General features: G+C 34.9%; 1 protein-coding gene across 2 annotated transcripts; it reads left to right on the top strand.

Moving 5' to 3' along the window:
- The first annotated feature begins 1,223 nt into the window (after positions 1-1,223).
- On the top strand, positions 1,224-21,037 carry LOC135213156 (eukaryotic elongation factor 2 kinase-like). Of its 2 annotated transcripts, XM_064247100.1 has the most exons (17): positions 1,224-1,449; positions 6,754-6,866; positions 7,524-7,553; positions 10,402-10,546; positions 11,310-11,482; positions 12,224-12,341; positions 12,554-12,607; positions 12,737-12,912; positions 13,185-13,264; positions 13,552-13,706; positions 14,191-14,364; positions 14,893-15,054; positions 15,645-15,767; positions 16,546-16,728; positions 17,212-17,342; positions 18,431-18,609; positions 19,225-21,037. In XM_064247100.1, exons 2-17 carry the CDS (start codon positions 6,772-6,774, stop codon positions 19,335-19,337), a joined length of 2,091 nt encoding a protein of 696 aa, XP_064103170.1. In that variant the 5' UTR covers positions 1,224-1,449; positions 6,754-6,771; the 3' UTR covers positions 19,338-21,037. The 2 variants fall into 2 exon arrangements, with proteins under 2 accessions (XP_064103170.1, XP_064103171.1); XM_064247101.1 differs by lacking the exon at positions 7,524-7,553.
- The last annotated feature ends 941 nt before the right edge of the window (positions 21,038-21,978 follow it).

Genomic DNA, 21,978 nt, shown 5'->3' with positions numbered 1-21,978 from the left:
TACGAACCTTCTGTTTTCTAAATACATAATGAATTTATTTTTTTAACTATTATAAGTAAGCATCTACAAAATATAATTTCATAATGTTAAAAAGATGCAAACAGACACGCCTTTTTGAGTTTTGCCAGTAATGCACTTATCAGCCTAACATTGGTGTTCGGAGTTGTTGTGGTTGTGCAGTGGAATCTGGGACAGGGCCACATGGTAACTAACACTTGTCTGTCCCACGCAGACGCAGATATGATATGGCACTGCGTGATTTAAGAAACCGAGTGCCACTGTACGTACTACGTGCCTTTAAAGACATATATATATTCTCTCTCGCACGTAATTATAAGATGTTAATTTCTCCGTTGGTTTGGAGATGAAACCTCAGTATGGGCGTCATTTGAATTATGTTCTGCAATACGTCACTAAATTATGCCCAAGAAACTCCCGTATAAGAGGGAACATTCTGTTTATGGAACCGATTCAACTAAAATATTTGCTCTTCCAACGGCCCCCATAACCCTATAGAGAAAGATGCATCCAATAGCAGCTTGGCGACAAGAATATAACAGCGACCACTTTTGTCGCTACACTGGTTATTCGACGCCTGTGACGGCCGGTCGGCCTGTCATACCTGTAAAAATAATAAAAAAAGAAATGTTACGTCTAGAGTTGCGTTTCTTTTTTCTGCGGGCGATGCAAGTGAAGCTTCTTAAGCAAGAGTGATAGTGGACTGCCTTGAGAGCAAAGCAAAGCTGAATTGCTACGTAATTTCGAATTTCCGGTTCAGGTTAGCTACGCGTACGATGATCTATTAAAATTTCTGAACTATTTCATTATAAGTCTTTAATATTTGATTGGTAGTTGTGACTAAATGTCGGTAATAGGCAGATTTCTATGCGACATTGGGTATAAATATATAGTTTTTCGTGAAAAGGGCTATATCAAAGTCGAGGTCGCAGCCACTTAAAGCCATCTGGACACGCGATTTACCCCCTGTTAATTCCCCACCCCTCCTACCAGAGATTTACGCTAGTGAAATTCCTGTATTTCATCATTAAAAATCCTACCTGTGTCATTTAAAAAGGTTATATGACATTTTTGATAGGCTCAGATAAGCTCAGGTGTCTGTGACAGCGGTTTGAAATCAGTCTTCTATCATTAAAAGGTTATATCGAAGTTGAGGTCGCAGTCACTTGAGGCAAATCGGACGATCGGGCTTCCTCGTGTGTTTAACTTTATACCCCACCGCCAGTGTTTATGTGGAAGTGTCATTTAGAAGATCACCGTCGTCTGCGCCATATTCAAACCGATTTCCCTCCCAATTCGTCATCATTTCCAGGCCCTTTTCGCTATCAGATGTTTCTTCATGGTGTATTTATTGCGCGGACTGCATCACCTGCCGTTGCCACACACGCCAGACCCGAGAAATTAGGATACTAAATAAGGCTTGTTGACCCCGTAAGTTTCGTCTGCCATGAATGTTTGTTGTCATTAGATCACGGCCCCATGTTTACATATTTCGTTCTCTTATAATTGCTTATTTATTAGCAGTTGTGGGATGTAATGTAGATTAGCTTAACCCAATACTATCCGAGAAGTGTATTAAGAGATGAGTAGGATATTTCGAAATAGTAAAAGGCCAGAGACCTGGCTTTGTTGCCATATCGTGGCTCCTATTTTTAAGCAAGGATTTGGCATGTGTCATTTGCACGTACGCCCGGGAGGTGTGGCCCTCGGAGATACTCAAATGCAACGTACCCAAGGAGCACTTTTAATTTATTTGAACTTGGGCAGTTAAAATAGGCGTATTCTAACCTTAGCTATTAAGTGCGTAGGCTTAGTGAGGCTGTCCTTGCTTATCCTATTACGGGCTGCTCTATGAGCAAGACCCCGTGCTGACATAAAGCTAGCTCAATAAAAATCAACAGCTTATCCTTACCAGTATTTTTCAAGGAATCCTGTCCTTTGCAGAGTCTTTGGTAACCAGTTGTGGTGTGTTTCGTAACATGGCTTTTCATAGCTAATGTAGGGCATGTAAGAAATTTCTGCAGTAAAATTTCAGAAGAGTTGGCGCATGACTTGTTACCTTCGTTGTGTCCTGGCTAGTTTAAAATCATCTTGGAGACATCTCAGTAGGATATGTCCTAACCTAATCCCAGGATTAGGATGCCCCTCTGGACCTTTGCGATGAAACATTATCCATAGCAGAAAAGTTAAGTATAGGGTAAAAAACCGCAGGGTACAGGAGTGGACCATGTACGATCAATGTGAACAACCCCAAAAAAAGTACATTATAACGCGTCCTGACATCGGAGATGGGCATCAATCGCGACTTGTTGTTGGTGAGAAACGGAGCTAAAGACCTCTACTCTAATTTCGAAGTATTTTCTCCAAAGTTAGAAATTAAGGCCAAATTTTAAGATTTAAACAGAGGGTAGTGAAAAGGGTGTCCACGGCAGTGGAAATCTCACCAAAATGCGTTCAACATTTTTACTTACAACTCGAAATATTTAGAAGATTGACGCCATCTCGATGTTTACGGAGTCGCTTGTGTCAATAAACTAACCATTTCCTGTGATAAATCCGCACACCACTTGTACCCATAGATGCTGGGGGACCTTCATCACAACAATCGGAAAACGGTCCCTCACCGGCTTGTTTGTTAGTAAACAACTGTTTTGGTAGAAGACGACGATGAAGCGTGCACTTCAATAATTTTTTAAATAAATAGTAAAACATCAATATTTTACATATTTATGATGATTAATTTGAAAATATTTGTTATTGAAAAAGTAACTCTATTCTGACTCAAATTTAAGTAATTATTTTTTGGAATTAGAACGTTCTTTTAAGTCCTGTATTATGACGTCACGACATCTTAACATTCGTACCTATTGTAAATAATTGCTTTGCTCAACTTTCTTGCAGAACAATTTACCAGTTATTCATGCAGATTATCAGCTCTTCATGTAATTGTTATAATCGTAATGCGCATATATATATCTTTATTATTTACTTTTTGGATATATGATGTTTTACTGCCGGATAATTGCCATAGTGTGACGCAATCGTTTTCGGTCCCTGGGCCTCTGTTTTCGCACCATAAGAAATTATGCGGCTGAATTTGCAATGACCAGAAAGTCGTTAAAAGAGGAAAGTTAGCATTGAGGGGCATATGTTTTGATTGAGAAAAATACAAATTTATTCAATAGCTAGCTTGTAAAAAATACTTGATTACAAAAAACTTGATTGACAACTAAGCAGCATACCTACTATGGGTTTCAGAGACCGTGCAAGCATGTTTTTGGGCAATACCTATTTCTGTAATGAACACTCATATCAGAACAAGATTTTGCTATAGTGCATTACACCCAGTGCCGTAATTTATAAGGGTATCGTGAATCACTAATCGTAAAGAATAACGACACTTGTCCTTGTACCAAGAGACAAAAACTCCATTATGCAGAAATGGATACGAACACGCGTAAAAAGCTCCACCTACCCTCTCCCCCCCTCCACCGCCACCCCTTTCCTTCTTCGTTCCTTCGCCTTCCTTTCTCTCTCTCTCTCTCTCTCTCTCTCTCTCTCTCTCTCTGTTGCCATTCGGTATGTGTTGACCCTCCAAACTGGGTATAAGACTACACACAAAACGTTGAAATTGTTCTATGTATTTGAAGTATATATACATTAATATTAAAGCAATTTTATCATTATTGCATTACTATGACAACTAGAATTCATGGAAACAGTTTATAATAATGAATCGGCATATGTGTGAAGCCTCCACTAATGTGGCAACGATGATTTTGCCATTCGTAGCATGCAAACATTAAAGGTTACATTTATTTCTGGCATACGGTTATTAAAGAAATTCAAAATACTAATATAGACTGAAATCAATGAAAAGTGCTAGCAAAAACAAAACTGCAAAAAAAAATATATATATATAATCCACTTATCTGTAGTCGTTCCTCTATGGTTTTCAGTAGCCAGGGTTGGTAGTCGCTGGTGTTTCCCCCTTGTAGGTATCTTAGTTTTACCGGGCCACTGAGCTAATTAACGGCTCTCCTAGGGCTGGCCCGAAGGATTTGATATTTTTACATGGCTAGGAACCAGTTGGTCACCTACCAATGGGACCCACAGCTTATTGTGGAATCCGAACCACATTATATCAAGAAATGCATTTCTATCACCAGAAGTAAATTTCACTGATTCAGTGTTGGCCGAGCCGAGAATCAAACTTCAGACCATCGGATTGGTAGCCGAGTGCAAAAACCACTCGTCCAACGAGGAACTATCCATAGCAGAACTACGTGTACGTAGCTATTCTGCAGAACTGCCATATTGTTGAGCCCAATGGTAAATAGTTTGTAAGCTCTTGGCTTCAAAAATGGGTATTGGGTTTATTTTGAAAGTTTTTAACCTGACCATCTAAAATCAGTCGTTCAAGAGACGTCAACAGTAGGAAATACGAGGTTGTGTACTATATACTTGTTTGTGATTCTCTACCTCCTACTTCAGGAAGAAGACATTTGCAGAGTTGTACCACAGAAATGGATGATTGTCTTTTAGGTATTTTCTAAGTAATGCTAATTCTGTTTTCTCTGCTTTACCTATCCCTTAGTTGGAATGTTTGTAATCTCCTGAATATGAATGCATTGTCACCGAGCTTAACTTGTTAATGTATTGAATAATCTTGCTTAAGGTTTTTCAAAGACCCTGAAACCTATTTCTGCTTTGCATCTCTCCTTGGTCCCCAAGCAACTCAGCACTATGATATGCCTCAGTGTTTTCATTGGAAGTTATCGTAAATTATTCAGTGCAGTTAAGTGAAAATTAAGAAAATACTAACAAGGACATAAGAAACTTTTATTTTGTCCATCCAGATTTTAAAGAATATATGTATATATAGTATTTTTTAATAATTACAAAATACACAGTACAAGTTTCTGTGTTGGACAATTGAAAAATCAATTTTTTTTCCCCCAGTTAACTAATATGATATGTATTCTTTTATTTATAGTAACATGTTTGCTACCTGTTCATGACTTAATTTTTATCAAAATATTTTGAATAACCATGTCTACAAAAATGAAGTAAATTGACCTCCTTTTATCCTCTAAGATTACTGTTATCAGTTAAGCAATGACAAATTACTTTAATCACTGTAAGTCATTTGTCAGCAGATATCACCAAGTGCCCTAACGTATGCAATAGATAAGGTCATATTTTGATATATTGGTAGGCTCATATGCTTAGTAACAGAGAGGTTAATAGGAACTCGGTGATAGATGTTAGTCTCTTCTACTAAACTTTGTTCCATGCCTTATGGCAAATTAAGTATATACTGGACATTGACAGGTTTCAGAAATACATTTTTCCAGTTTGTTAAAACTGACTTTTCTGAGGTCAGTTATAGCATGGTGTTAACCTTTCCAAAATTGTGTGTGATTTGCAGAGCCTGGCTGACATGCACCCATGTTGCCACATTTGCAGAAGAAGGGTGAATTGTAATAAGACAGGGTAATGAGCCTTTCTACCTTTATTCCATTTATTCTTCATCGTGCCAGTAAAGAGAGAGAATTCTTGACATTAGTCTGTTTATCTTATGTTTATGTTATGGAATCCCAGTGGGACAATAGTAATGGCAATTTGTTTTAGGACAAAAAGTGGCTACCAAAAATAGATTTTTCCATGTCCTTCATGCCTTATTTATCAGTGGGGAAATGTTGAAAGACTTGTTTTGTAAATGTGTGCGGGTGATTCTTCATTCTTTAGTTGATAAACCTATTTTTGTCAGTGTATCAATTTCACAGTATGATTTTACCTAGTACCAGGGAAAGATAGAGAATGTTAATATTTGCAAGGTAATAGTCATTATCAAACATCTTAGTCCTTTTTGGAAGTATTCTTTATATTCAGAAACAAGAAAAACGCCCTTTGACCCTGGATGGCATGATAAAATTAGGAAAGAAGCAATATCTAAATATAAAATTTTGATCCCATGTGGTAACCATTGCTGTAGATTTAAGTGGAAAGTAATTGTTGAAGTAATATTTACTTTACAATTGAGATGATTTTCCATTTAAGAAGGTATTAAAACTTCATCTGTCCACATTGGGATGGCCTTGTGGATATACGTACTAGGATTATGAAATCAGGTTGTATATTAGGCCTTGCCAGCTTGATAATTCTGACCTTGAAACTTAATAGACTGGACAAAATAGGAATGTCTGTGTTAAATAAGGAAAATATTGAGCTAAGATCCAGTGGGAACCTCATGGAACATTAAGGATCGTGTCTATAATGGATAAGATGGTGATGTAAGGGAAATGATAGGATATAAAGAGGATGCTGGTAGACAAGAAGTCACTGAACTCTGTCAGCTGAAAGAAAATTTTTCAGAGTTTTTTTTGGGGGGAATGTCTCTTGAGATATGAAAGGAAAGTAAGGCTACAGGTGGCCACACTGCGTCTGGAAGGATCCCAAGGAATTCTTGAAACAGTTGAGAAGTTTAGCACTCAAGATGAAGTGCAGATAAGAGGAAATACCAATAGTGTTCTGTTTACTGGAGCTGATAATGCATGCAGCTAGCAAAAATGTTTGGTAGATGCAATGGTGGGAAACCATTCTGATTACAAAGAATATGATACCTGCTTTAAATTGTTTTATATTTTAACACATTTAAAAATCTATATTAAAGAATAGATAATTTTAAAAATTAATATTTGCAATTTAAATCTTACTCTTTCTTACCTCTAGGCAAACTCTACCTCCAGAATGGTTCTCGTTGAACGTTCCATGAGCGAATGCTCAGATGACATTGATATACGTCCATTGGAATTGGGGGATCTACAGCGAAGACTTTCAGAGAGGTAATGAATTGATGTCTACTGAATTTATTGACTCGTTTGTCTATCAGTTAAGTACTACTATATCAATATAAGTACGTATAGAAGCAAAATAGTTTACTAAACATTGCTTGTAATGTTTTATTTTTGATCTTGCCCATTTTCATATTAAATGATTTTTCATGTCCACTTTCTTTATTATGCATAGAAATTTAGTTTAATGATTGTGTTTAATGTAGAGAATGTCATTTGGTATTTAGATCAGTTTTATTATTTTTTTCAGTGTTTTTATAATCATCCTCCATATCTTCATTCAAGGTTCCTTGAATATCTATTGCTGATTTAGACTTACTTTAGTAATACACTGTATGTGTAGTGCTGTAGGCTATATTATAGACAGATATGTGAAAGTGCTGCTGTTGTACTCTGTAAGTTCTTCTAGTGACGCTTGAGGCCTTTGAGAGTCTCTTATAAAAGGAAATATATCTTTAACAAAATTTTTAAGAAATGGTCTCCCTTTATGGTGATCTGTTCAGAAGTCAATATCTCAATATGAGAAGGTTTTTATGTAAAGCTCAGTTTCACTTCCATGTTTAGAGTCAGATTTTACTATTTTAAATATACTATGTAGGATTTGTGTTAGTATTTGTATTATTTTGGTGATTACTTATTATATTTCAGGGAAGAAACCCAAGCGGTATCTGAGAAGAGGTAAATGTGCTATTTTGAAAAAGGTGCTGACTGATGTCCTGATTATACTTGTTATGGAAAAGTGTTCCTATGTGTGGCTCTTTTTTGTGATTTACCACCTCATTCATTTTGTTTGTCACTAGCATGCAAATTGAAATATACAGAAAAATTTGTTGACCGTGCATCAGTGTGACCCACTTTGTTTTGACTCTCCAGAAATTATTCCTGATTAAGGTGCGCGTTCGTATAAATGACAGACCTGTTATTTTATTACTACTATTTTTTATCCTGGTTTAGTTTGGGAGTTGGATTATTTAACCCTTATTTGTAAGGTTACAAGTAACTCTTGAGAAGAAGGGCATGGTTGTCAGTATTATAGGTTTGTCTTAACAGGACTACTGATATTTCCAAACTCTCATAGGGATGGGTTCTAAAATGAAAGGTAAAGCTGTAGCAATGGACAGAAGATAATACCAAAAGATACTTGGAAAGTAATTGAAAGTAAGGAAGGAATGCAGCGCGTGTAAGGGTTACTAGAAATGTTTACCTCCAAAGAAAATGTGAGCAAATTAATTCCATAGCATGGTAGCTATATTTCTCATACTGGGAGCTGTTTGTATTTCTCCTTGCAGATGTGCTTTTACAATGCTCGTAGGGATAATTCCCAGGAGGTTGGCTTGTTGATAAAGTCTTGTAGGGTATTTGGAGGCTTTTCTCAACTTAACTATCATCATCATCACCATAATCATTGCACACCAGTTCCTTGGTGCATTGACTTTTTTCTTATTTCTTTTTTCTTAAGCTCCCTCTTGACAGTCCAGTCTTAAGATTATCCATCTTACATAAAATTTCTCTCACCTGCCCTCTGTTCTTCATTTGATCTGAAATACATGTGTATTTTGTAGTCCTGAGTACATCTTTTGACACAATAGTTCACTCTCAAAACCTCTCCCACACACATGATGACTTTCTTAAGTGTACTTTTACTTATGTTTCTCATCCAGTCACTATAAGCTTTATTTTCCTTATGTTGATTTTCATTCATCTCTTCACTTCATTCTTCCACATTTTAAACATCGCCACCTCTTATACTTTTCACGCCAGCCTTGTGAGAGTTTAGATATTCAGTTTTAGTGGTCTGTTTAATCATGTATGTATCAACTTAATCAAATCAGTAAAAGTTTAAACTGATACCAATATTAGTTCAGGGTGAGTGACATGAGATTAAGGGGGCCGGCCAGCTAATGCCGTTTTTTAACGACAGGACTTTGACATTCATACCACTTAATAAGGTGTCTTGGGACATCTCCAAACCGCATATGATTTTCGCCTCTGACCTTTGGTTTTGTGACGCCAGGGCAATTTATCCAGAAAATAACCATTTTTCAAATTCTATCTCCTTCCTTGATATTTAATATTAAGACCTGGGATTACTACCATATATAGACCTGATGTAGACCTCCAATCAAATGGAGAGTTTTTTTTTTATAAAAGTAATTTTTTTGCTAGATATGAATTTTTCTATATGGTAAAAAAATAAACCCTATAAATCACAAGAAAAAAATTTATAAAAAAAAGACGAAACAAAAATTGGAAAAAAGTGCTCTATTTGATTGTTCTATAATGTCTTTCTGAGTTATATACCAAATTCCAATGTTATAGCTTTAAAACTAAGTGAGGAGATAGATTTTGAAGGTCAATAAGTATAGTTTTGAGATACGGGCGTTCAAAGTTTTCCTTCGTATTTCTATAAAGACAAAGTTAATAAATAATGATTATTATGAATGTATATTTCATTTTTGTGTATTAATAAACCAAAACTATTTTATTTATCATAATTTAATCATAAATGATGATCCCTTTGCTCATATATCATAGCCTGGGGCACTGCTTGAGGCAAGATGGGGCACTCCTTCCTACGTAACCCCATCTCTCCCCTTCACTAACTCGGCTTATTACAGCGAATTTTCTTCTGTATGTTAGTGTGAGATGTTTTCCTTGTATTTTCCTCTTTGGCATGATGACATTCTTGCCGAAACAAAGATAAACAAACGTAAATGCAAGAGAATGTCAGAGGTGAAACTCGAAGGTGTACTCTTTTTACAAAGACAATTTAATAAATCATGATTATTATGAATTTCATATTCCATTTTGGGTATTAAAAAACCAAAACTATGTTATTTATCATAAATGAAGATCTCTTTGCTCAAAGATCGTAGCCTTGGGCACAGTGTGACATGTGCTGTCAGGCAAGAAGGGGGCGTTACTAGGCGACCCTCCCCTCTCTCTTCACTAACTACGCGTATATTACGATATTCTGTAATAATACTTGAGTGATTTTTCTTCGTCTGTATGTTAGCGAGATGTTTTCCTTGTCTTTTCCTCATTGGCATGAAGAACTTCTTGCCGAAACATACATAAACACGTAAATGCAAGCGAATGTCACAAGGTGAAACTCGAACGTGTAATCTACTTGAAGTCTATGGTCCAACTGATTCATGATTGAACCAGATACTCGCAGTAACTCGCTTCTGCGAGCCACGGAATCTCTACAGATGCCATTTCTCACAATTTCTTTGCCAATAATTATTAAAATTTACTATAACAGAAGAAATATTGCATTTTCTTGTACGGATGAATGTTCTAGTTCTTATTGAGTTATGTTTACTAATTACCCTGTAACTACGAAAGTAATAGGAATTTTGACGAAATATATCGTATAAGTATTCTCAATTGCCATATGAAGCTCCTTGAATTTTTTCATGACTTTGCATTTTTCGCCCTATACCACCATATATAGGGGTTCCGGCCGGCCCCCTTGAAGTACTGTAATTAGTATTTTAAGAGTTTCCAAATTTCTTTCTTTCAGTGATGATGGCGGCCTTTTACTACCCAATGATTCTGGTAATCGATTTTTCTCAGCTGTCTTTGGTATAGTATCGAGCAAGAAGAAGGAGCGTCCTCTTCGTAAGGAAGTACTTGCAAAGATGCGATGGAAAAGTGCAATCATGAAGGTATATTGGTTTTGATTTAGTTAGGTGTGTGGGGATTTTGTTTATAATTTTTTGTGTTTAATTAGACATGCAGCTTTGTTTGTGGTCTAAGTTTCTGTTGATGTTATCAAAACTTCCCCCCTAGTTTGAGTTTAAATGTCCTCCATGTTTGTAAGATTTTTTTTTTTATTCTTCAGGTGACTTGTATGACTTTATTTTTCTGTCATGGTAAATAGGTTAAGGCAGTTAACCATTCATATTCAGAACGTATTCTAGGAATTACAGTATATAGTTGTTAACATTTGATAATGATCGTATACTGGAGGTGTTGTAATTGATGATGTATAGTAATACGTACTGTGTGATTTGAACTAATGTGTGAATCATCTTTATTATTTCTTTGCAAAAATTCCCCTGACCTCCATCCTGAATAGTGAATGATGGAGTGATAGGTTGGGATGAAATATGCGGTTAATGTTACACGTTTTGGTAGTATATGAATTGACTTCTTCCAAGCTCATAAGTCTTGCTTCCTTTTTAACAGTTTATGCAAATATTGTGAAAGGTGATAGATACATTCCTGTCGGTCCTGGTGTTGCATATACTGTGAGACTACTAATCCTGTCTGTTATTATTTGATTAAGTAATGTTGAATTTAAAGGAACTTTAGCGACTCAAATGTTGGAATTTGTATTATTGATGAGTATACAGTGTAAGGAAAACATTAGTTTTGCAGAATCCTAGTCGTGGTACATTCAAACTTTTGTACACGCATTTCTCATAGGCTCGTAACATGGGTGATCCTTGGGAGAAATTCCATCTTGATACTTACAAGACAGAGAAGGCCAAGAGACATCGTTACAATGCAAAGCGTCAGTGCTGGGTTGTTGATGAGGTGGTCATTAAAATGGAAGAGGACCCTTTCAATCATGGGGCCATGAGGGAATGTTACCGCTTGTAAGTAGCAATGGTTCATGTTTTAATTAATAAGTATTGTATTGTTTTCTGTAAATTACAGTATACTTAGTAATTAACATTATCACTTGTTCAAGACTTAAATCAGTTGGATTGATTGATTGTGAGATCTGGCATCACAACTACCAGGGTCACGGACTTAAATCAGTTGGTGATAGGAATTTACAACCTGATGTTTGTGGTTTATCTTTTGTAGTTTCAGGTACCAGATTTGGCAGATTAAAACATATGACAAGGTACCAAATTTAATTTCTGTATTCCTGTTGAAACTGTGTCTTCAAAATTTTTATAAGTTATTCTCTCACTCCAAATTTGTCTTTCAACTATAAGAAAAGGATGCTATAGTCACTCCTTGCTGAGAGTAAGGTCATGTTCCTGAATTTATTGCATTGTAGATATAAATTTTAGTTATTTTCTTTTGCATTCTTTTTTTATAGTACTATATATTAAACCTTGTACACTCTTCAAATGCAATAACCACCAGTTGAGAAGTTTTCAGCTTTTTTAGGATAAAATTCACTATATGTTTAGTTTTCCTCTGAAATTTTTTGTTTCAGGGTGTGGAGTTACCAGGGAATATGTAACATGCCTATGATTAACAATGATTAATCATTAATTAAACTTTGATGGAAAGATCTGTACGTTTATTCAGTTGTACAGTGATGTCCCTTTTTCTGTTGGTCACTATGCATTTTGTCCTTCAAATCGCTTTCACTCCAACAGAAAGAAACTGAGTAACTTCCAGAAGGATGACTGGGTTCGTGCTCACAACTACGTGGCAAAGAGGTACATGGATGAAGAAACTCCACGTTCCACTTACTTTGAGGATGTGAGATTACAGGTCTGCACTAAAGCTGGTCCAGTTTTGTTGTTTTATTGGATAAGGGAGACCTTTGAGTGACAACAAAAGCTGAGAATTGCTGAAAGATGTTTGAACAGATTAAAAAGGTACAGTGGAAAAGAACTTTTCAAAGGGAGGTAATAAAGGCTAAGGATGAATACAATAGATCAGATATAACTTCTTATGTGTGCATGTGTGTGTTTTCTTTACAGATGGATGCGAAGTTGTGGGGAGAAGAATTTAATAGACATAATCCACCAAAGAAGGTATTTGTTATTCTGTACTGAATGTTTGATATATCTATAAGAAATCTACTGTGTTATAATTTCTTAGTATTTTTCCTTTATCTGCTGCATTATTTAGAAGTCAGGTTTTAAATTTTTATTTTGTTTCAGGTGGATATCTTTCAGATGGCCATCTTAGAAATGATAGATAGAGAAGGAAGTCCACTTTATCACCTGGAGCATTTTATTGAAGGAAACTATGTCAAGTACAACTCAAATTCAGGTTTTGTGAAGTCAGATGCAATTCGAATGACTCCGCAAGCATTTTCTCACTTTACATTTGAAAGGTACTAAAATGGTATTCATTAGTGTGTTGTATGGCGGTGACTTCATTTTCTACAACTGATCCGTGGAATATCTGAGATTTTTAACCTTAAGCATGGGATTATTTTTTGTTAAAAAGATTAGGAAGCATTTTAGTGTAATTGGTAGGTTTCTTTTTTTTTTCTTTTTGATTGCAAAGATTTGAGGTAAAATTATGAATGATATGTCTAGCTAGTTGAATGTAAAGTTGTTTCATAATAGTAGCTAGTTTTGTTTACCCTTGTTTATTCCTTAGGTCTGGCCATTCAATGATAGTTGTTGACATTCAAGGTGTTGGAGATCTTTATACAGATCCCCAGATTCATACCAGCAGAGGTTAGTACTTTTATTTCACTGATGTCTTGAGTAGTGCTTCATAACTTTAACCATTTTTTATACAAATTATTATTATTATTATTATATTATTCAGAAGATGAATCCTATTCATATGGAAGAAGTCCACAGGGGCCATTGACTTGAAATTTAAGCAAAAAGTATGGATGATCTTTTTGGTGGAATACAGAATTTATAATTTCATAATGTTGCATTTTAGGTATGCATTAAAAATATGCATAATTTTTACCCATTTGTAACAGATCTTTCCTTTTATTTCTTTTGTTTAGGGGACGACTATGGTGATGGTAATCTGGGAACACGAGGCATGGCATTATTCCTCCACTCTCATCGGTGCAATTCCATCTGCCAAAGCCTGGGTCTAACAGCATTTGATCTAGCTCCCAGTGAAATGGAAGCTTCAAAGAAGGTTGATGTCTTGTTGGTAAGATAATATATTTAGGTTTTATGTTTAAATTATTCATTTTTAGATTTTTGGTTGTGTAATGTTATGTGTTAGCAAAAACACATATTGAAAGTTGTTTGCACAAAATTTTAAAGATAACATCTGTGATATCTAGATAGAGACTTTTTAGCCATTCATCAACTTTGCCGGAAACAGAAGTGGGAATTTTTATGTCATAGTTTGATACCCGATTATTTTTTTTATTTTACTGTATATTAGGAGTAAAGTAAAAGACAGCTGAAAGTTATCAGTATAGCAATTACTTAAAAGAGAACAAAAAACCCTTTTAAGTAGGTTTCATTAAGTATAGTCCAACACAGATTTTTTAATTTCAAGGAGCCTGGTGAAGTGGCATTTGGGAAAAGGTGATTGTTCCTAGAATGTTGAAGTAATTATTTTTGACATAAAGTGAATTGGTTTTCAGAAGTAGAAATTTTATGGTCTTTCATTCTTTTATTCTCAGGCCTCCGCGAAGACCATTGTACGGGGAACTGAAGAGATGGTTGTGACTCCAGTTGGGGAGGACACAAGAAATATTCAGGAATACCTACGAACACGATCACTTTCCTCTGGCTATATGTCTGGGGATGACAGGCCCAGAATCAAACTAACATCTATCAGCTCAGTAGAGTCTTATGTAAGGGAATTACAGCATTCCATAATTTTAAGATAGATTCTTTGTTTCTGGTCATTAACTCTGTTATTAGTGTAGATATTTTTAAAACAAATGATTTTTGTGGATATATTAATTTATTTCCAATACTTTTATTATATGTTTCATAAAAAATTGTATCATTATTATTCCACAACAGAGTTTTAGAAATTTATGTTTAATTACTGAGTCATATGATTTAAAATAGCCCTATAAATTTATATTGTATTAGTTGTAAGATTTTAATTTACACTTCATACAATGCATTAAACCTTTTTCTAACTGCAGTATGATTGCACAGTAAAACTAAGTATATCTTTGTGAAAAATGATGTCAGTGGGATGGACATACTCAGTGATTGTGCCTATAAGATGCAGAATTTGAATTTTATCGTTGATTTTAACATGCAAAGGCTGGCTAAAGGAGAGTAAATGCAACCATGGATTGTAGTTATGGAAAATAAGATGCTCTGAGAATGTCTGAGCTGAGAGTAATCCTTTTTTTTTTTTATAGGAAAGTGATGATATACCTATGCTGTCGGAGAGTGAGGATTCTGCCATCAGTTCTGCAAAGAGAGAAAGGAACTCTCATGAGAGGGAAAGACAGCGGTATGATTCCATGTCAGAATTTGGATCAGAATCGTCTACTGCAAGTAGAGAAAATGAATTATGTAATGTGAGTATATTGTTGTTGTTATTATTATTATTATTAATAATATGGCAGGAGAAATTTAAGTAACATACTCTAAATTTAACGGGAGAAGAGAAGTTAAAAAGTGTACCCACATTTATGTAATGTATTCCAAAGTTCTGCATATACTCCTGAACTTGATAAGGAACATACATTTGAACAGATGATGTCACTTTCTGCAATTTATACAGATGGTTTTAAATCTTTCTCAGCTGTGAGAATTCTCCCAAAAATTCTTTTGTAAAGAAAGTAAAATATTTTTATTCCAAATAATCAACGAAGCTTTTATAAATGCAGAAATATGTCGAGTGGATGCTCATGTAAGCATAAAAAGAGGTCTAAAGATACCTGTCTTGATCTTTCAGTTTGCCAAGAGACTAACCTTAGAACAAATTAAAGGGTTAAAACTAGAAAATCTCATTTTGAGACTTACTCGTCATGTTCTCTTGTCATGCCTTTAATTGCTAAACAAAATCTCAAGAAAATTTATGGAGGCATTCAAGTAATTAGGATATTGTACTATGAGTTTTGTGTTCAAAAATAACTTGTCTAACTCGTCTCTTTTATTTACATAGTTTAGAGAGATGGTGCAAAGACGGTCTCGTCCATCCCATGTGCTGGGTGAGATACAGCACCGCAAGATGTTGGAGGAACTAGAGGAGAGCAAAAGTAAAACTGGCGGATCAATACTTGGACAGGTAGCTATGGAATTTTTTTTAGTTACTGTAGATGTTAGATTGATAGTGGATTTGCTCCAGATTAATTTTTCAAGGTTTTCATTGTGTTTCATTTTTCATTTAAAAGGGTATCATTATTTGCTAAATTGATGTGAAAGTGGTATTCTGCTGTATGTTAATTAGAAAAAGTTTTAGTTTCTGTGGTTAGTGTAATTGGTGATCACTGAATTTAATTTTATAAGTACATAAATAAATTTTAGGAGAAATACCATAGCTAAAATAGGGCTGTAGTTTTTGAAACAATGCATTTTGATTCAGACATGCCTGGAGATCAAATGGTCTTACAGAAGTTGCATCATAGCTTCAGAATTTTAGATGTTGCAGATAACTGTTATGGCTTTTTACTAAGCACTAGGGAGTCCGCCACTGATTCTTGCAAATAAACAGGGATTTGTCACCTGTTAGATTACACTAATTTTTCAGAAATATTAATCCTACCAAATAAAAAGAAATCTCAAGTTATTCATTGTCATGTGTTAAATATGGTCCACAGAGTATTGCCTAAGACAAAAATTGAGTAGATAATCTTAGTGTAGACATTTACCTCTGTATATACATAACTCAGGAAAAAAATCACATACCTGACTGTTATAAGCAGCATATTTGGAACATATACATGAAGGCTGTGAATTTAAGCTATTGAGGACCATAAATAAGGCATTTATGTAAGAAATTGGTTTGTAAGTGTATCTGATTTTGTGTTATGGAACTGTATTGAGTATATGAAATTCCTTTCCAGATTCATTTAGACCTTGCCAAATACCACGAACTGAATAGGTTTGTTGAGGAGTCGGAAACTTATGATCACGAAGCTGCTCTCTACCATCTGAATCAGGCAGCAAAATGTGGTATATTGGAGGCCATAGTCACTGTGGCTTATCTGCATATGGGTTTGCCTCACAATATTCTTCCTGATATTGAAGTAAGATTTATTGAATTTTTAAACGTCTATGTTGTTTAGCATAGAAGACCTTGCTTTCATTAGGTGACTTGGTAAATGAGGATAAGTTTTTTCTATACTTTCTAGAAATAGATATAACTGAAGTTGGCTAGTTATTATTATATCTTGTAGCAACATTTTTCGTTTTTATCCCCCTGGCTTTTGTAACCACATTAAAAATATACATGGTGTTAACAAGCAAAACAAATTTAGTTTAATCAGGGAAATTTGTAGGTTGTTTACAAAAAAGAAAATATTGAGAAGAAATTTTGTAATTTTTTTGTACAAAATCTTATACAATGAATGCTACATAGACCTATAAAGCTTTTGGATAGAAGCTTGAAGTAGTAAAGGTACTGATCCTTTTGGAAATGCAAGTATAGACTGGCAGGTGTGCAGTGGTATAATGACACAAAAATATGTTTTCTTTGAGGATAGATATTAATCGTTTTTTATCTTTTGCAGCTTGATGAAGATGAGAGGGACATGGATAATGGTTTCAACTACTTGTTGCAAGCAGCTCAAGCAAATGATCGAGGAGCAATGATTCATATTGCCAAGATATATGATACAGGAATAGGCCTTCCTGAATTTAGGTACAGTATTTATGTAAGAAGTACATAATCAAGTTTAGAAATTTAGGGATATACAACTAAGATTTGTCCATTTGGTATTGTTTAATGTAATCGTTAGTCCAGCTAATTTTAATGTGCATGCATTCTTATCAGGTAAAGCAAGTAGTATGTATATATGAAATAGAATTTGATGATGAAAGAACATATGGAGAGCACCGAATCAAGATCAGTTAGATGTAATGTTAGTACTAGTTTTGTTTCTCTTGAGTCAGCAGAATTCCACCGAGTAATATCGTGTAGAAAATTCTGTGGTTTGCTTCCAAATTTTCATGGAGAATACCTTCAGGTTTGTAGTTCTCTAGCTGTTTTAGTTAACATGGTAACTGGAAACATTGTCATATATTAACACTCAGAATTGTCTTATACAGTATTTGAGAGCACCATTAATCCTGCAGACAAGTGATTTCTCACAGCCAGGCATGACATCTCTTGGGAACTAACCCAGATCTCAATGATTTATTGTAAGAGAATGACATTGCCCCAGGAAATGCATGCAGTATAAGTTATGAATTTATTCTTTAAAAGTTTTTTATATACTTATTCTTTAAAGATATTCAAATGGAGGAAAGTATAATGCTAGTTGGGTACTTAGAATCCTGAAATAAACGTAAATTTGTATTTAGTGCTGATGAACTGGGGTGGAAAAATCAGATTGCTCCTGAAATGTGTCTTCCAAATTCTTAATGTAATTAAATATGGATTTATGTAGCATATGACATTTGTTCTGGATTTTCATTAAAATGCAATTGTTTACATTTTATGAAGCTTTAGTTAAGGTTGGTCTCATCATCCATTTGTCAAAACTGTATTGCATTAATAAACTATTCAACCTTAGTTATTTGGGATGACTCTTACCTATTGTTATATATAGATAGCCTATATCTCCGTGCCAATAGACAGCAAGGAGATATAAGCTCTCTTGAACAGTCGGTAAGTATCCAAATACTAATGAATGTTATTATGAAAATTTATATATTGTAATACTTGTGTGTTTCATTTATGTGAATAAATTTCTTTTACAATTAAGCTTTATCCACCTCGTCTTTCAGAACTGTTGATTGGAAGCAAGCGGTGTTTTGGTACGATAAAGTGGTAAACACGAACACAGAAGATGAAGAAGGAAACTTTGATGCTACAATGGATGACCCTCAGTACCAATTGATTGCTAGAGAAGCCACAATGTATTGGCAGGGAGGGAATGGACTAGATAAGGATCCTTATAAAGCTGGTTAGTTATCACCTGGGGTCCTTTATGTTTGATGTTAATCTTTTTATTGAAGTATTTAAAGTATTTTATTATGAAATTTATAAAGACAAAATTGTCCAATGTGCGGTCTCCAAGTATCATAGACACTCCATTTTCTAATATCAAGTAGATTATCTGCTTGCTGACCAGCAGATCGGGATTACACATTGGTACCTATAGACCATGTGTTTCACTTGAGTAAGAACCTTATGCATGTAAAAATAACCATTTATGGAAGGCTTGGCATAATTAGAAATGATGAATTTATATTAAAGTCTCATTGTTTATATTCAAAGATTCACACTTGAAACTGTTGTTGGTCATTAGTACATTGAATAGCAAACTGTCTCAGAAATGGAGAGTCAGTAACTCTAGGGATCTGCCCACACTTCATATTGCTACTGGTTTGCAGCCGTTTTCCTTTTAAAGGCAAAGAGGGGCTGAACCAATTTTCAAATATGAATAGGACTAATTACAAGCAGTGGGCTTGTTGTAATGCGTAGCTGTACTTAATTGATGTTGTGATAACTCAACTACTTGTAAGGACTGACTAGAAGAGTATTCAAAACGGTATTGTTTTGTTTGTTTTTATTCCAGGAGAGCTGTTTAATTATGCTGCAGAGTTAGCTACAGAGGCCATGAAAGGGAAACTAGCGTCCAAGTACTACATGCAAGCAGAAGAAGCTTGGGCTGAATGTGATGAAGAGTAGTCTTCGTCAAGAGTTGTAAATAAATGTTCAAACATAATTTTGAAGCTACCCGTTATAAGTTTATCATACTCTTAATTCATCCTTAATTCATCTGTCATCCATTTCATTGAATCTACAGGTTATGAAGACAAGAGGCACTTTTAAGTATTTTGTGTTAAAATTTTGTATCGAGATGTAATGTGATGTAGTTGCATATTTATGAAACAGACATGCCTGTAGTATATCAGACATGCCTGTATATCTTAGTTTAGTATAGATTTTTGAATTGTTAAATTAATTGTTACTTTGAGAATTATTTTTGTAAATAGTACTTTAAATGAGAATATTGGGAGCTCATTCATTGTTCCTGCATAAACCACATGAAACAAATATACGTACTGCCATCACTACAATGTTCGCTGATTATTGTTGCCAAAGTTCATAGTTTTATTAGGAATTTATATCCAGCTTTTGGTGATTTGTAAAGGTTGTGTTCATCTATAGTGATATGTGACCAGTGATGAAAGAAAGATATGCAATAACATTATTATTCTGTGATCCTCTGCAAGCATGTTTATGGTAATGTGGTTTTCTTGCACCTTGGTTAATTCTTTAACTGATAGTAATGATCAGAGCAAATTGTTGTTTTTATGGTGTGAATTTTGCAAGGATATCTTGTTGAAGGGTCTTCTTTTGACACACCAGGAGTCTTGCCACATTTGTGCTTGAAAGGATCTGATTGTTTAAAAGATTAAAAAGATATATTACTTTCCGTAAGTAACCTTGCAGTTTTAGAAAGAAGTGCCTTTTGAAACATGATCATGTCCATTGCAGTTTTAGTGATGTTTTTTAAGTGTCATTTTTATTATTAAGTCCTCTCTATTGCCCTTCCAAATGTACCTTCATAGTCCCAACAGTAGAAGTACCTTTATATCATGATCATGTAAAGTGCTATGTTGTGAATGTTTATTTGCTGAACACCCACAGTTTATTTTTCAGTGAAGATCTTGCTGTGGGCAGCCTTTTACTGCCTCTTAAATGTTTTGTATGAGAACGTTCTGCTGGTAAGGATGTTGTTAAGTTTTAAATGTGTACATAATGTTAAGAGCCCAGAGTTTCCCAAAGAATTTTAAAACAATGGTTGAGAGGGATGGGGAAAGAAAGACAAGTTAATGTTAAAGATTTTTGGATGTTATTGAGGTACTCTGTGTAAAGCCTGTTTGCTTGTTTGAAACAAAAAATTGAAGTTCTTAGCAGAAAGTAAACTTTATGCCCTGTTTCCTATGTGTATGTTTGAGGAATTTGATTCCCCTACAAAACTTGCCTGTGTATCATACCAAATACAGAATATGTGGGCATAGGAAGTCCCTACTTAATACATGCCTTAACTTTCATATGAAAGGTTTCATATGCAACTGAGGAATTAAGTAATTTTTAATTTGATGTCTGCTTTCTGGCAATCAATGTATCTAAGCTGATTGTCTTTCGGTAATTTCATACTTTTTTACACAGGATTTTACAGTTTGATATATTGTTTTGTCTCATTTGCTCACTTTTGTTGACACCTTTTTTTGTGCGTGAATGTTTGTGCATATTTTTTAAGGTCTACTAATGAGTAATTGACTACTGAATTATGCAGAAATCATTTAATTTTATTTACTTTCTTGATGACAATTGTGAATGTAATACTTCTTGACTTAAGTAAATGTAAATAATGATTTTGCATTTGTGTTACTGTTATATTCCCAAATAAGGTTATCTTTGGGCCTGACTATTGGGAACCGCCTAGAACTGGGAAGTCATAGAGGGTGAGTATTGGATATAATGGAGGATTGCTGTGATTATCAACAATTATCCAGAACCACTGGATAACTGTTGTTTGTAAAAGATCCTAGAATAGTGAGAGTAATGTCTGTACAGAGTTGATGTTTCATACACAAGGATGTACTTCCTGAGTGTCACCTACTTCATAAACCTGAACAGAGGACTCTCAGTATTGCATTTATCCCCTATGCACTTTGCCAATCTCATGTATCATACACATATTCATGCTTTTTGGATACTTGGATACTAAGGCCCTCTTGTACCATCAGCTCTGCTACCACATCTAGCAAAATATTTCTGTGTCCTCATCCTTTCTCTGGAAACGTCCAGATTCTACAAGCTTCCCACCAATCTATTGTCTTTCATTCTCTCTATGTGAAACGCTCACCTCAAAAGACAGAGCTGTCATTATCTTTGTAATTGTCGCTTTACTGCATCTTATTTTAAGGTTTGTTCCTCAACTTTTAACTCTGATTACTTCATGCACAGGAAACAAACAAATCGGCTCAACTATTTTTCTTAATGACATCCTATTTCAGCTCTGTGCTACAGTAAAGGAGATTGACTCAGCTGTGCTTTCATATGTTTTCATACATTCCTACTTTTCTTCCACCAGCCTATTTATATTACTACCAAGGACAGTGATTTTGCCAATATTATAACTTGTATAGTACAGGGTGGGGTGCGGAAACTTCCTGATTTGAAAATTAAATAAAACCCTCTTCACACTTCACAATTCTTCATCCTTCTTTTATGCCTTTCACACAACATGGGAGATTTACTTTTACATTGTTTTTAAGACAATATCATTTAAATGTCCACCTCCATTGTCAATACA

The sequence above is a fragment of the Macrobrachium nipponense genome, chromosome 42 (genome assembly GCF_015104395.2).
Source record: "Macrobrachium nipponense isolate FS-2020 chromosome 42, ASM1510439v2, whole genome shotgun sequence".
Taxonomy (NCBI): domain Eukaryota; kingdom Metazoa; phylum Arthropoda; class Malacostraca; order Decapoda; family Palaemonidae; genus Macrobrachium; species Macrobrachium nipponense.
The sequence above is the reverse complement of the archived record's forward strand: the minus strand, read 5'-3'. Positions and strand labels throughout refer to the sequence as shown.